The sequence below is a fragment of the Lepisma saccharinum genome, chromosome 27 (assembly GCF_977018435.1).
Source record: "Lepisma saccharinum chromosome 27, izLepSacc3.1, whole genome shotgun sequence".
Classification (NCBI taxonomy): domain Eukaryota; kingdom Metazoa; phylum Arthropoda; class Insecta; order Zygentoma; family Lepismatidae; genus Lepisma; species Lepisma saccharinum.
Genome location: NC_139255.1, coordinates 38444552 through 38460057, shown reverse-complemented (window position 1 = coordinate 38460057; position 15506 = coordinate 38444552). Strand labels below are relative to the sequence as shown.

At 38.4% G+C, this 15506-nt stretch overlaps 1 protein-coding gene across 2 annotated transcripts in view; it reads left to right on the top strand.

Annotated features, from left to right (window-relative positions):
• The window catches only part of LOC145980437 (vacuolar protein sorting-associated protein 52 homolog), a 69835-nt gene that overhangs the window by 29774 nt on the left and 24555 nt on the right, over window positions 1-15506 (top strand). For both annotated transcript variants that reach the window (XM_083113530.1, XM_083113529.1), the window contains exons 3-7: window positions 3167-3259; window positions 5212-5387; window positions 6628-6725; window positions 13503-13656; window positions 14772-14904. In XM_083113530.1, the coding sequence (XP_082969656.1) occupies window positions 3167-3259; window positions 5212-5387; window positions 6628-6725; window positions 13503-13656; window positions 14772-14904 (654 nt within the window). The remainder of the gene's footprint in view (window positions 1-3166; window positions 3260-5211; window positions 5388-6627; window positions 6726-13502; window positions 13657-14771; window positions 14905-15506) is intronic.

Sequence of the window (15506 nt, the reverse complement as noted above, 5' to 3'; positions counted from 1 at the left end):
CGCAATTCTATTCCCTGAACAAAAGATTTAGACATATGGTAAGTTATTTTTAGCTTTAACAATTACCCCTTCCAAAAAGGCATATCGAGAAACACAATGAAAGCTAAACTTACTTACAAAACTGTGCAGCGCCGAACGAAAAAGAACCCATTGTTGATAAGAAAGAAAAAGAATGCAAGCTTCAACTTGCTTTGCGTTCTTTTTCGCTTGGCAGAAACTGCGTTACAATTTTAACAAGGATAAAATATACATTCAAAAAGATTAGACTTCAAAAGAATTTATACGAGGGCTATCGAAAAGTAAATTGAATAATAAAGAAATTTACCAAAATTTATCAATCGTTACATCTTCCACGATCAATGATCTCCAAGTGACAAATTAACAATGATTCAAAGCTGTAGACAGAGTAAGGAATACTGATCTTCAATTGTTCACATCATCAAATATGGCTACCATAATAGTGTATCGACAATCATACTGTTAATAATTGCACATAATTTCGCAATTTCTATATACCAGCGCCAATTTTCAACTTGAGATTCATCATTAGGAGGCCAAAGTTAGTGAGTATCTCGAATTTGAAAGTAAGCGAATGAACTCCCCATATTGTTAAATCATACTGAATATCAGTGTTTCCAACTACATCATGCAAGAAAATTGCTATGTTCCATGAATTATTTCAAGTCACGAAGCATGCACAGTTTGGCTGGTTAGGTTAACATAGTCAAAATTAAGAGAATAACTTACCATCATAGCATCTTTTGGATCTTTATTCCATGGCCGAACTTCGCTTCATCTATTTCGACAACAACTCCTTGACCTCCTATGGGTTGAGAATTTTGAGTTACCCATTCCTCACAAACCTCTCTGCAAAAGTTTGACCAGTCAACAATAGTTTCTCTACTCATCTCTAATTCCTCTTCTATTACAGCTTCTCTTGGGTAAGGCAGATGAAGCCAGAGATTGCAAAAAGTTATTATCTTAACCACCGATAGCTTACTGGAACCTATAAACGTGCCATTTCTTTCAGAACGTTTGAATCCGCATGGAACTTTCTTGTGAAGTAATTTACCTTTTCCCTCGATTCTCTTAGAACAAATATACAACCAATTGCCATTGTGTCCAACGTGCAGCTTACATGCACTGCCACATTTTGCACAAACTACTTCTTCCTTCACTATGCCGTGTAGGATTGTAAAATCCAAGGAATCTTCTACACCCGATAATAACATCACTTCACATCCAGGACATGCATTTTCTCGTAAATAAAGGGCACGTTTGGAAACCCTTATTCTACTGGTGACACTGCATGACTATCGACGCTTGCACCATCTGCAGGTACATAATGGAAACAACGGCATAATGTTGTCGCTTCACACAAAAGGCAAGTTCATTAAATGAAATTTTATATTGGACCATCAAATATCAGTCTATCCTTACTATATAGTGGATGCCTTATTTATGTGTATTTTTGTCATTTTTAAATATAAATTATTATTATTATTGGAAGTTATTATGATGCAAAAACTACACTGCTCGCCATTAAAATTGCAACACCCAGAAGGAAATGAGATAGAAACACGAAACTTGGCAAATATGTAGTTCATAATAAGATAAGAAAATGATTACAGTTAGAGCTTGGTGGTGTGACATGTGACACGTAGAACATGGTTGCATAACCCCAAGGAGCTAGTAGCGTGTACAGCCTCCACGGGCAGCAATAACTGCTGCAACACGGAGAGGCATGGACAGAATGAGTCTATCAATGTCTGCTTGCGGTATGGCGTCCCAAGCAGCTTCCACACAGTGCCAGAGGTCTTCAACATTACGTGCCGGAAACCCGAGTTGGGCCAGCCGGCGACCCACCATGGACCAGACATGTTCAATTGGCGACATATCCGGCGAATGTGCTGGCCAAGGAAGCAGGGGCACGTGGTTAGCTTCCATAAATGCGAGGACATTCCTTGCAACATGGGGGTGCACGTTATCCTGTTGAAAAGTGGCATTATGCAGTGCATGGATTAATTGGACAGCAACAGGGGTGAGAACCTGTGTGATGTACCGTTGGCTGTTCAATGTCCCTTGAATGTGTACGAGACGCGAACGAACACCTATGGCGATGGCACCCCATACCATGATACCCAATGAAGGCCCTGTGTGATGATGCATGATGCAGGCGTCATGAAGCCTAGTGCCACGGTGCCACCACACGCGTGTATGTCCATCATGATGTTGTATACAGAAGCGGGATTCATCAGAGAACACTACAGCATTCCACTCCGCCATCCATGCACGACGGTCTTGGCACCATCTCAGACTCAAACGCCTATGCTCTAGTGTCAGAGGAATCCGCAACAGTGGGCGCCGGGAAAAAATTCCCTGGTTTGCCAAACGACGAAGCACGGTTCGTGGGGACACTGGACGTTGTAAAACATCCCGTACTTCATGCGCAATCCTCGTTGACGTAGCCGTTCTGTCTGTAAGGGCCATGCGTATCAGACGTCTGTCCTCTCGTTCCGTCGTCCGACGCGGACGTTGTGGACCTCTACGTCGCTCTACAGTGCCTTCCTGGACCCACTGGTTCCATACACGGATCACTGTGGATGCATTCCGTCCTACATGGGCACCGATCTCACGGTAGGATAATCCGCATTCATGGTATGCAACAATTCGGCCGCGATCGAACTGGGAAACCTGCTGGAATCGCTGCCGTATTCGACGACGTGGCATTGCTGACCGATTTTAACACACTACACTCACGACCATGCACTTTCACTGCTCTTCTGCACCTATCTGACCTGCTACAGGTACCACTTACCAGATGGCGTGGCAGGCGCACATGATGCATGACGGCCTTGAACACCTAATCATTTCCTTCTGCACCTCTCCTCTACACACTGTGCACATTTCGTCCGATTCCGATTACTCCTTCTGGGTGTTGCATTTTTAATGGCGAGCAGTTTATATTTCAGCATTATGCAGTAGTGTGTAGTATAGTGACATGATAATTTTTTGTATATGTATTTGCTATGTTAAATTTTCTGGGAGAATTGGGAAACTTACACATGTGTCAGATTTAAATTTTGTAAGAATTTGTGGAACAGTTCACCCACATAAGTAAGAACCTTATGTATTTTTTATAATTTGTATTTCTTCCGTATTGCAGGTGGAGAATAAATCTATTCAAGACTACATCAAAGAAAGTCAAAACATAGCAAGTTTACACAATCAGATAGCAGCATGTGATAATATTCTTGAGGTATGTGCATTGTTAATTAAACTTGAAAATTAAACTCCCAAATCCCAACACATATCTGAATTGTGGTGAAATTTTCACCTGGTTGGTGACGTGCCAAAATTAGTTTTTTATTCTAGTTTAATAGCCAACAGCATTATGCCAAACATTGTTGTCCCTGTACATGGTACTCTATGCAGAGGACCTCACGATCTTTTTCTGCTCACTGTGTCAACTTCAACTAAGTATAAACCGTTTGGTTGAGTGGTCCTCCCAAACAGGTTTCAGCTTTTTATTTGAGAAATCTGTGTGCGATTACTTTTGTCCTCAACGTACCTGCCATCTTGATTCAGAGCTCTTCATGAGGAGAACACGCCTACGTTTCGTTATTGAGGTTTGATTTCTCGGCTTCATTTTTCAATAAGAACCTCACCTTCGCCAGCTAAAGTTCTCTTGTCTTCAAGTTCTCAACCTTCAACATGTTTTGAGCCTTACATCTTGGTGTGCTGATAAAATGGCACTGTTCCGTCTGTACCTTTCTCTATATCAGGTCGAAGCTCAAGTATGGATGTGTGTTGTTTATTCGTCTACCCATCCATCTCGGCTTCGAATACTTGACACTGTTCATGACACTGATATTTGTTTGTGTTCCGGTGCATTTTGTACGAGTCCAGAGGCCTCGGAGCCATCACTGCCTCTATGTAGACAGTGGCTTGTTCTTAACTACTACCTACATCTATGCTTGGTGCCTTCACTTTTATCTTTATGAGAAGAGCCGGTCTCTTCCACTGTCTGTGAAGATGTGTTTTTAGCTTGACCTTACCATTTTAATGTGTTATTTGTCTTATGCAGGTATCTTTGCATTTTTAACCTTTCCCAAGGGATTTTTTGTATTTAAGGAAGGTTTTCTGTAAGATGATATTTCCTTGTATGCTTTGAAGGGTGCAAAATGACCAAAATTTGTCACTCATAACTCATATTCTAGTTTAAATTGACTATTTTGTAATAAAATTGACTCATTTTCTTATTTAATGCTAATTTACTTGTTGAATTAGAATTTGATACCCATAATTCTCACTTGTTTGATTTTTGCATACAAAAATTTTCATTTGGTCCAGGTTCGGATTGTGTAATTCAACATCATCATACAGATTCATCTTCAATGTGAATTGAATTTTATACATGTCTATGTTCTAACTGATTAGAGCAAGCATTTTTTTACTGATATTTTCTTCTGCAATTGTTCTCTTTGCATTCATGTCTCTTTTGAACAAGAACAGCAGATTCTTCGGAAAGTATATTTACAATTCTCCATTTGAAATCTTCTTTTTTTGTAACAGCTATTCCCAGTAGATTGTCCCACACCTTGGCCTTGCAGTCTTAGGCACAAGCTACTGAACACATGCAGGTTCGAGTCTCCTGAGATTTCAGCCTGTGTATGAGACCGGTGCCCACCCACCATTGTGAGGAAATTTGGGATCTATGAATGTGTAGAATAACCCAGTCATAGAAAAAATACAACAATGACTGGGGGTTCATCATGCTGACCACACGTCTCCCCATAACTTGTTTGCATTATCTCCCACCATTGGTGTAAATGCGGCAGGCAGGTAGGCACTGGTCCTCATAGGTAGTTACACCATGCATTGTTATTCCCAGTAGATCAGTTATAAAATTGTTTCATTTCCTACTTGTAGGTTAATTGTGGCAATGTGGATGAATGGTGCAGAGATGAAATATATGAATGAATAAACAGAATGAAATGTACATACCGACGGCTTTGTAGCAAGGAAAGTTTATGCAGAGATCATTGATAGCGCTCATTATCTGTGTAGGTAATGGTATAGTTATTCATTTATTTTCATTACCAATATAATTCTTCATGTCATCTGTTGGGAAGGAAAGGAACGAATAATCTTGTATGTATGTTAATTTGATGCATAGTTGCAAAGGTGTAACTTTATTTTTCCTTACAGCGAATGGAGTCCATGCTGTTAAGTTTCCAGTCAGACTTGGGCAGTATAAGCAGTGAAATCCTCTACCTTCAGAGGCAGTCGGTAGCCATGAGTCAGCAGTTGCATAATCGCCAAGCAGTCAGAGGTCAGCTGAGTCAGTTCGTCGATGACATGGCAGTCTCTGAAGCTCTTATCACGTAAGCAGAAGAAATGTCATTATGTGTTTCAGTTTCCCTGAATAGTGTTTCCGCCAATAATGTTAATGATTCCAGGGTAACAGTTCGTTATATCGGAGACACATTTCTTCATTTTTACAGAAGAAACTACTTACGGAAACTAGTTTCTCGAAGGTTTCCAACGTTCGTCGAGGTATTTTCTTTCATCGTGGAATCTATTTGACCGGGAAAGCATGTATTTTTCAAGAGAAATATCTCACCGAAGCACAAGTGCCATTGCTTTCGCTACGTGAACCGGATGCTGCATTCGTTTGATGACATAACCCCCTGTCAGTGTTTCCAACCCCCTTTTTTAACTATGCTTGCCTAACCTAACCTTATCGGAAATGGTTCGTGGGGCTATCCGTCAGCTATCCGTGCATAATGTGCAATTTTCACACGTGACTAACACGATAGTAGGTGTTTTTCGGTGAAGAAGGTTGGAAACACTGCATACCTACAACACAAGTCAACCTCTGCTCGCCATATTGTGTGTTACGGAAGCGAAAAAAGGAATAATGAAAACTACTCTCTATGTGAAAAATTGTGTTTGTTTTCGTGTAAAAAGCAAAATGGCACCTTGAACTATCTTCCGCAATACACAATTGGTAAGTACGAACCATGCAAAACACAAAATATCCGACTTTAATGTGTCTCCGATATAACGAACTGTTACCGATTCCAACAGATAACGATGCTAGAAAACTTATATATTATAAACTATATGCATTAAATCCAAAAAAAATATTCTATATCAAGTCTACAAGAGTTTTGTGTGTGTGAATACTGTATTATATTCTGCCAATATTTTTCCGGTGTTATATTCTTTCGTAAGGTCTGCAAAACTGCCACGCAACAGTTTCATGGGAGTCTTAATTATCCTGGAAATTATGCAGAATTCAAAGTTCCCATTTATTTTCCACCAGTAATGGGTGAAAAACTGAATTTTGTGATTTACCAAGTAATTTCATATTTTTATGGAGTTATTGAATATTTCAAAGCAATACTCTTGCATGCATATAATTGAAGTGGAATACTTGCACACTAATAACTTATTAATATGTTTACAACTTTGTATTGTTACAATTTCCAAGTATCGCTATCAGTATCAATTTATGCCTATGCATGAAGGTGATTTTAGTGTATTGATTTGTATAATTATGCACAATATTTACACCAGCTTGAAATCCATGTAATATTAATTAGTTACTATCTTTTTCAGTCATATATTGGATACTCCTGTCACAGAAAAGGAATTTCAGACACAGCTGTCTATTCTCAATCACAAGATAAACTTTGTAAAAGAGCAGAGTTTCAAAGGTTTAGTATTTTTCCATATTTCCTTATATTACTCTTAGTAGCAGAAAGTATATCGAGTAAGACAAATTTCTGTGTTTCCTTTTCTTTCACATTTGGCAACTATTCAGAAATCATAAACTCCAGTGGGTACGTAGAATAGAAAGTGTAGTCTTCAGACAATTACCTTAAGGGGTAAAAAAAGGTAAAGTGCTCCCCTGTGCATAGCACCATGCCATGAAGGCATATAGGGGGTGTGGGGGTAACACCCCACAATTTCTTGATCCGGTCGTGAGTGGGGTGATGTGATCATACTTACATGAAATTTTACATTCTTAACCCTTAGTACGCCGCGTGGTCTCGCGAAAGTAAGCCCAGTGTTGCCGAGGCTTTGAGCGGGAAATTTGAATTTGTATACATAATGGAGAAAGATCGTAATAACTCTGGCACTATAGGACCAATCTACTTCGGATAGCTTTTGTTTTGCAGGCAATACATCGGTGCATGCAACCATGTAAAATTTGGATGCCCCAACTGCGGGGGGGTTACGGGCAGGGGCTGCATCCCCCGAATTTCAATGAAAAAACATAAAAATGTGTAGTTTGCCCCCTCTTCTCCAGCTACTTTGGAGAGAAAACCAGAACGTTTGCTTTTTTTTTTTCAAAGAATGGACCTTCCGCAACAGAATGTAACTTGATTCATGTTCGTGGGTGCAATACAATTTGAATAATAAGGCAAAACGTAAAATTCGAGTGAATTTTAGCTAATTTGCATATTATTCATAAAATTGTTATAACTGACACTATGGGACCAATCTACTTCGGGTAACTTTTGTTTTGCAGGCAGAACATCAGTGCATGCAACCATGTAAAATTTGGATGCCCCAACCACAGGGGGCTTACAGGCGGGGGCTGCATCCCCCGAATTTCAATGAAAAAATGTGGAGTTTTCCCCCTCTTCTCCATCTACTTTGGGGAGAAAACCGGAACTTTTGCTTTTTTTTAAAGAATGGAGCTTACGCAACAGAATGAAACTTGATTCATGTTCGTGGGTGTAATACAATTTGAATAATAAGGCAAAACGTAAAACTCTTGCGAATCTTAGCCAATTTGCATATTATTCATAAAATTGTTATAACTGACACTATGGGACCAATCTACTTCGGATAACTTTTCTTTTGCAGGCAGAACATCAGTGCATGCAACCATGTAAAATTTGGATGCCCCAACTGTGGGGGGAGGGGGGTTACGGGTGGGGCTGCATCCCCCGAATTTCAATGAAAAAATCATAAAAATGTGGACTTTGGCCCCCTCTTATCCAGCTACTTTGGGGAGAAAACCCGAACTTTTGCTTTTTTCGTTCACACTTGCATCTTGGGTAGCTACTGTGAATCTTTCTTCCCTGTTGATTCGGCTCTTTGTGGAAATATGTCCGGAAGGAAACGATTGTGCTTTAGGGAAATCGATGAGCTCTTATATGATACGAACTGTTCATGGTGATGCCTTTGTTAGTCCTAACAGAGGAGGGAAGGGAGCCTTTGCAATCGTTTGTTTTGTCTATACTTCTGGATAGACACACGCTTTAGACTCATGCTTCTGGCCTCTGGCTATCGTCAGGCTTCATTGCATTTCTAACATAGAGGCGACAGAAAGCTGACACCGCCAAACCTCATCCAGTCCCCTCTCTCCTTGCCCTACTCCCCCCCCCCCCTCTGCCGCCACTACTTCAGCTGGATCACCAGGTCTAAACACACAGAAGAATGTGTGCCTTATCAGTACTAAATCACAGCGTTGGAAGCTTGGGAGTCATTCCATGCGAAATCAACACAGTCTTTGACCTGACCATCTCCGATTTTCATGAAATTTGGTGAATTGAAACTATGCATGGGACTTAGTAAGTATAAAAATTTTTAGTTTCGTGCGTCTTGTAATTGTTAAATTATTCAAGGTCAAAGTTAGCATAAATTGCCCTTTTTGAGCCCGCTTAGCTATACTAAATCTGCTGTAACTCCACCCCTATTTTGCCTAGGAAGCTCAAATAAAGCTTATTGTACAGGGAATTAAACAAGCTTTCCAGTGATATATAACAAGCCTACCTTTGGATAAAATTATAATTTTGTCACGTGACCTTGACTTTTGACCTTGAATATCTCAAAACATGTCATCACCAAAAATCGTGAAAAAAATATATTTGGTCCCTCATACCATACTCTAAAACATACCAAAAAATCATTCTGGGACTGCAATGGGATCAGAAGATACAAAATAATATGTGTAACTATGTGACTGATAAAAGCCCTATTACATGAACTATGAAGAGTCAAATGTCCCTTAACACCCCCTACAAAATGTGAAGGAGTTATCCTGGGTATAATTGGTCATGAAAGAAATAGGTTAGGCACAGGGAGATCCCTAGCCATGTGTGTCAAGCGCAGATCCAGCATATTGTTGACCGCCATATTGAATTCAACGCAAAAATTTCAAAGGAAAGGGGTTTATGTGATATATCAAATCAGGCTAGAATTTCACGAGAAATGAAGTGATGAAGGATTTTCCAACGTATCTTACGCCAGCAAAAAGTTATACACATATCTTTCACTTACGATATATGCACATTATAATGTTGTCAATGTTCCTGTGAGCACACTCGTTGACGTCTCTCACACTTGCATAGAACATTTGGTAATGTAGCATGTGCAACAACATCGCAAGCAGCAACTATGCCTTCTCTCAGATGGTCAATATCAGGGACTTTTAGTGCATGCACCATTCTCTTCAAATGTTTCTGAAGGTAAAAGTCCTCCTAAGATGTTAGATATGGGGAATGTGCAGGCCTTTTAATAGATCCCCATGTGCCCATCAATCTACCTAGAAAATTACCATGAAATTGCGAAAATGTCTACATAGTGAAAAAACCTGTTCACTTAACAAATCCAAGAAGCCCTCACCATTTAAGGTTCCGTTGTTGAATATGGACCAACCATTTCCGTTCGCCGTACATTATACCACATAATTAGCTTACCAGCAACAACCATTCGACTGAGCAAATCACAGGTATTGCATATTATTTTTATTAATTTAACGTGAACATAAAAATTTCCCTCGTCACTGAAGAATTTTTCATTCCAAAGGAAGTGTCACGTAATTGTTTGAGATACTTTTCCCAATATTCTTCACTATTCAACTATTTGGTGAATGTAGCTGATTAAAATCATATGCAATGGTGCGTATACTTCTTTCTCTCCCAAGATGTCAGCATGATCTCAATGAGTTCCTAACACGTTAGGAGCATTCCAGTGCTTTGTTTTTAACACCTCGAAAAGGAGAAAATGGTTACAAGCATGCAGTAATAAATTTTTGCTAGTTAAATATATGTTGGAAAATCCTTCGTTACTTCATTTCTCGTGAAATTCTAGCCTGATTTGATATATCACATAACCCCCCTTTCCTTTGAAATTTTTGCGTTGAATTCAATATGGCGGTCAACAATATGCCGGATCTGCGCTTGACACACATGGCTAGGGATCTCCCTGTGAATAACCTATTTCTTTCATGACCAATTATACCCAGGATAACTCCTTCACATTTTGTAGGGGGTGTTAAGGGACATTTGACTCTTCATAGTTCATGTAATGGGGCTTTTATCAGTCACATAAGCCAAGCGTCAGGTTAACCTTGCAGCAGGTTTTATGTATCAATCCGCGCGAGAACTGAGCTCAGAATCTTCCGTGCCAGTCTTTCCTCAACCGCCGAGCTGCTTACATCGGAGACACTGAGAAAATCTACAGTATTGCCAACCGCACAACACATCAAAACCCGCATGCATGTCAAGTGGATTGTATTTTTGCTTCTCTTTGTCTCCTGAAACATAACATTTTAAAAGTACTTTCTGCGCATATATTATTTAATAAATGTGTCATTTATATAAGAGCGAAACAACTTCTAAACATGAGAGCATGTGTGTATATTTCGAGCACGCAAAAATAAAAATAAACAAAGATAAAAGTAAACAACGATAGGCCCCTCTTGAATTTAATGACAAATTATTGTTTTTGGTTTAGAAAGAAATAGATTTATGAAAAACTTGGTTGCTTCGTTCGCAATACATCCGTTACTGTAAGACACACGCACTTCAAGTTGTACCACCAAAAAAGCATGATTTGTTATTGGTGATATATACAATCAGGTGCATTGTCTGTCGCTATTACTCTGGTTTCAATTTATGAATCACTTCACTAAACCAGGATTCAAATCTTGGTCTGTCTATTTGTTGCTGATAATCACCCTTCCCTTTCTTTGCGCGGAACAGTAAATATGCACCTTCAACAAAGCTTTCATTGCCGCCAGTGGGTGAAACAATAAGCCTCCCCCTTCCCCTCATCGTCGGTTTCTTCAGCCCTGGCGGTGGTTTTGCATGGTGGTATCCTTCCATGGTTTATTCCCCCTTCCCCCACTCACCGAGTTGAAGGACGTCTCGTCCAAATAATAAACATGTTTCTTCTCACTGCGATATATTTTAATACCGCGGAGATTCTTTTGTCGTCAAACAACAAACAATCGTTTCCTCTTGCTAAACTCAAACCGCAAATCATTCAACACCCGTGATACAATTCGTGTGCACATTGACGGCAAATCACCTCACGCCCTGTTTTACTTTGATCTTGTTGCCGCAAGGAGGATTATGCATTTAAAACAACTTGCTTGACTTTGAAGAACATTTCCTTTCGGATGAAGCCCAAAATAACATTCGGGTAAAACCGCGCGCTGAACAGGAGATTCAGCCATTCTCGCCGCTCTACAATAAACATAGGGTTAAAATAGTGAGAGGTGCAACACTGGTATCAGCGATTTCACGCGCTCTGCAACGCATTCAGTCTCGCTCGACTCGCTCTAAAGTTTCAATGTCTCTTCAACGCATTACAGATTCGAGTTGGCGAATCTGCGGTTCTAAGTTCGTCTGCACAGTGATTGCAACCAATTAAGTCCATACCTGCTAATCAATGTATTATTTTGTCTGTATATTACAAATTAAATAACTGTTTTCTTGCAAGTATGCAGTTGTGTCGGAATAGAACCCGTCTCAGTGGAACTATATTCTTGCGCGCACGTTTGGATCTACATATGCTAAAACCTGCTGCAAGGTTGACCTGACGCAGGGCTTAGTTACACATATTATTTTGTATCTTCTGATCCCATTGCAGTCCCAGAATGATTTTTTGGTATGTTTTAGAGTATGGTATGAGGGACCAAATATATTTTTTTCACGATTTTTGGTGATGCCGTGTTTTGAGATATTCAAGGTCAAAAGTCAAGGTCACGTGACAAAATTATAATTTTATCCAAAGGTAGGCTTGTTATATATCACTGGAAAGCTTGTTTAATTCCCTGTACAATAAGCTTTATTTGAGCTTCCTAGGCGAAATAGGGGCGGAGTTACAGCAGATTTAGTATAGCTAAGCGGGCTCAAAAAGGGCAATTTATGCTAACTTTGACCTTGAATAATTTAACAATTACAAGATGCACGAGACTAAAAATTTTCATAGTTACTAATTTCCATGCATAGTTTCAACTCCCCAAATTTCATGAAAATCGGAGATGGTCAGGTTAAAAATTGCACATATCTGTGTTGATTTGGCATGGAATGACTCTTGGAGGAAAACAGCATCGTAAATACCAAGCATTTATTGTGTCTGTCAACTGAAGAGCGAACACGTGTTTGGGTGAGCCCATATTCCGAGAAAGGAGGGGGGGGGGGGGGATTTGAAATTTTCGAAACACGATTGCAAAACATGTTCCCAAACGAACTGTCAGTGTTTCAACCTCAATATACAAATATGAGTGTGGTAAACCCTCGATAATTGTATCTAAAGCTGTTTGTAACATGTGTTACAGCAGCTACAAGGGACATACTTTTTTTGTAACATATGTGTTACGGCGGCGAATTAAGGGTTAAACCTCTTTTCCCGCATCCATCATGAATTACCCTTATTTGTTTTTGATGAACAAACTTTTTTTTGTGACTATGATTGGTAGTCTATTCAGATAAGAATAATGGTAATGCTCCATATCCAAATATGGCTAAAATGACAGCTGGGCATGCAGTGAACTGAATATTCAAATCAAATCAAATCTATGAATTGCCAGATATTTTGAATTTGTATTTCATGGCCGTGCCTTCCATATATGCTACTGTTATTCTTTTTACAACAATAACAATCCTATTTTATTTTTATCATTTGTTTGGCATTTGAAAAAGTTCAATGTATGTATATATTTTAGGGATGGGACCAATTAATCGGTACTTTATCGGTATCGACCAATATAGGCATATCGGTAAAATTACCGATTATGTTACCGATCCGATATATCGATAAATATCTGATAATTTAGTGCAAAATTCTGCCATTTTGTTGTAATTTTTATGGTATGCCCTTCTTTCTAAAAAAGTAAATGTCTAAATATTTAACATCTTTTGCACTGCGGTCACCACGAAACACTCATTTATTAAGGAGATCAATGAACTTTTAAGGTTCTTCAAGGACCATTTCTAATTTTATATCGGATCAGTAGAATATGTGTTATCGGTATCGGTAAATTTTATATTGGTATCGGCCAAAATTTCATATCGGCCCATCCCTAATATATTTTCCAATTTTAGTAGTTATCTTGATCATGTAACAAACCAGAATAAATATTACAGTTCAGGTTGGTATGGTGTGATTATTTTTTTATCATCAATTTATTATGTTAATGTATTTTAGATTGATTGGTAATATTTATCAGTGTTTCATTTTCACTGCAGAGGCAAAGTCATGTCAGGATGTCAAGGACATATTAGAGAAGTTGAAAGTTAAGGCTGTGGCAAAAACTAGAGCCTACTTGCTGGAGCAGATCTACAAGTTCCGAAAGCCGATGACAAACTACCAGTTTACCCAGAATGCTATGCTCAAGCATAAGTAAGTACCTTAAAATTGTTTGTATTGAGATGCAGGCAGTAAAAGTATAACATGGAAGCTGTGAAATAAATGTTTTTAGGTTTAATTAAATGTTCTTAGTACTTATTTGAAAGCAAATAGTTTTGAACAGTATTACATGTAATATAGTGGAACCTCAATTTTACACTTTTCCGGGTACCAAGGTGAAACAAACTTAAACTACGGAGAAATTTTATAACATTTGTTCTATTGGGACTATCAAAAGTATAATGCAGAAAAATTTAAATTCATCTAATGTAAAACCAGGATTCCATTATATTTTTTAATTCCAGTAGAACCTTTTGAATTTTTTCAGTACTAATGCAGATATCTTGATATTTCAGCGATTCAAGTTTACTGTACATAATTTTGAATGCCAGATTATAAGCATGCATATTGCATTGAAATATTACAATGGTAGTAAATAAAAATTTTACATTAAAACCATCTGTTATGCATATATAGTAACATTAAAATGTCAAGAATATTGCACATTTCTCAAGATATACAGTGATCACATTAACATGAACCATAATCTGTGATAAAATTGAGAAAGTGAAAGTTTTTATGAACAATATAAATATAAAATTTCTACAACTGTTAAACCTTATTGTATTGGTTTATTTCAGTTCTGTTATTGTGTGCGGTATCACAGTATTTAATAAAATATATAATTTTTTCAGTAGAATTAACATTCATGGACATATTCCAGTGTAGAAGGCAACTGCAAAATTATGTACTTGCTATTAAGGGGGGTGATTCTAAATCAGTGTATTGTTTTCATTATTTACCATCACCTGTTTCGAGGCAGACTTGTCAGTGAAATGTGCTATGAATTCAGAGGTCCCAGGTTCAAATCTGGTTCAAGAGATTGTTTGTCCCACTGCCATTCATGCTCATTGTTGTAATGTAATTAACGCAAGAGTTAGACAAGTGATGTAAAATAACCACAAGTAGAAATTGTTAACCATCACCATTTGCAAAAGTATCAATACTGACTTATTTACGATACATGAAAACTGTAAAAGTATAGAGCCTTAAGTTTTATGAAGTTGGTTTTGTTGCAAGGAATACAATTATATTTTCCTGTATTGCAGATTCTTCCTTGAATTTCTTCTATCAAATGAAAGAAACGTTGCAAGGGAAGTATGTGATGAATATGTAGACACAATGAGCAAAATTTATTACTCCTACTTCAAAACTTATTCAACAAGGCTTATGAAATTGCAGGTAAATTATCTTGTTTTCTGATATGTGTATATATATACTTGGGATTATAAGAATATTCAGTTGAACATGGTGTGAATTACCTTTCCAGAATTTTCAGTTATGTCATAATATATCACGATGATCAAATATAACCCATTTTTTGGGTTATTACTAATTCTAATACTAATAATTAGGGACGTGAAGTTTTAGTTTTAACGATAACACCAAAAAGTTGAGAGCAAAATAAGGAGCGGAGGGATTCCTTGATTAAGCGCAATGGAAGTGAGAGGCTGTTTCATGACCACTTCATGCACAAAACGGCTAATCGGGACTGGACCTACAGTTTGTTGAATCTGAACCACTGTGGTGCCTCCACCAGGTATCGATTCCGGGACCGCTTGATTACAAGGCGGCGACACTGCCACAACGCCGTCGGGGATGCGCAAGAACAAAATGAAAGTGAGTAACAAACTGGCAACTTTCTGTCGTCGTAGACTTCGAGAAGCTTAAAAGAAGGAAAAAAGACAAGGAGTACATTGCACTTCGAACTGTGGAAGCCTTTGTTAAAGCAATCTTTCCATTAAAATGAATGAAAAAAAACCCTGCTATCTTTCTATTTTGAA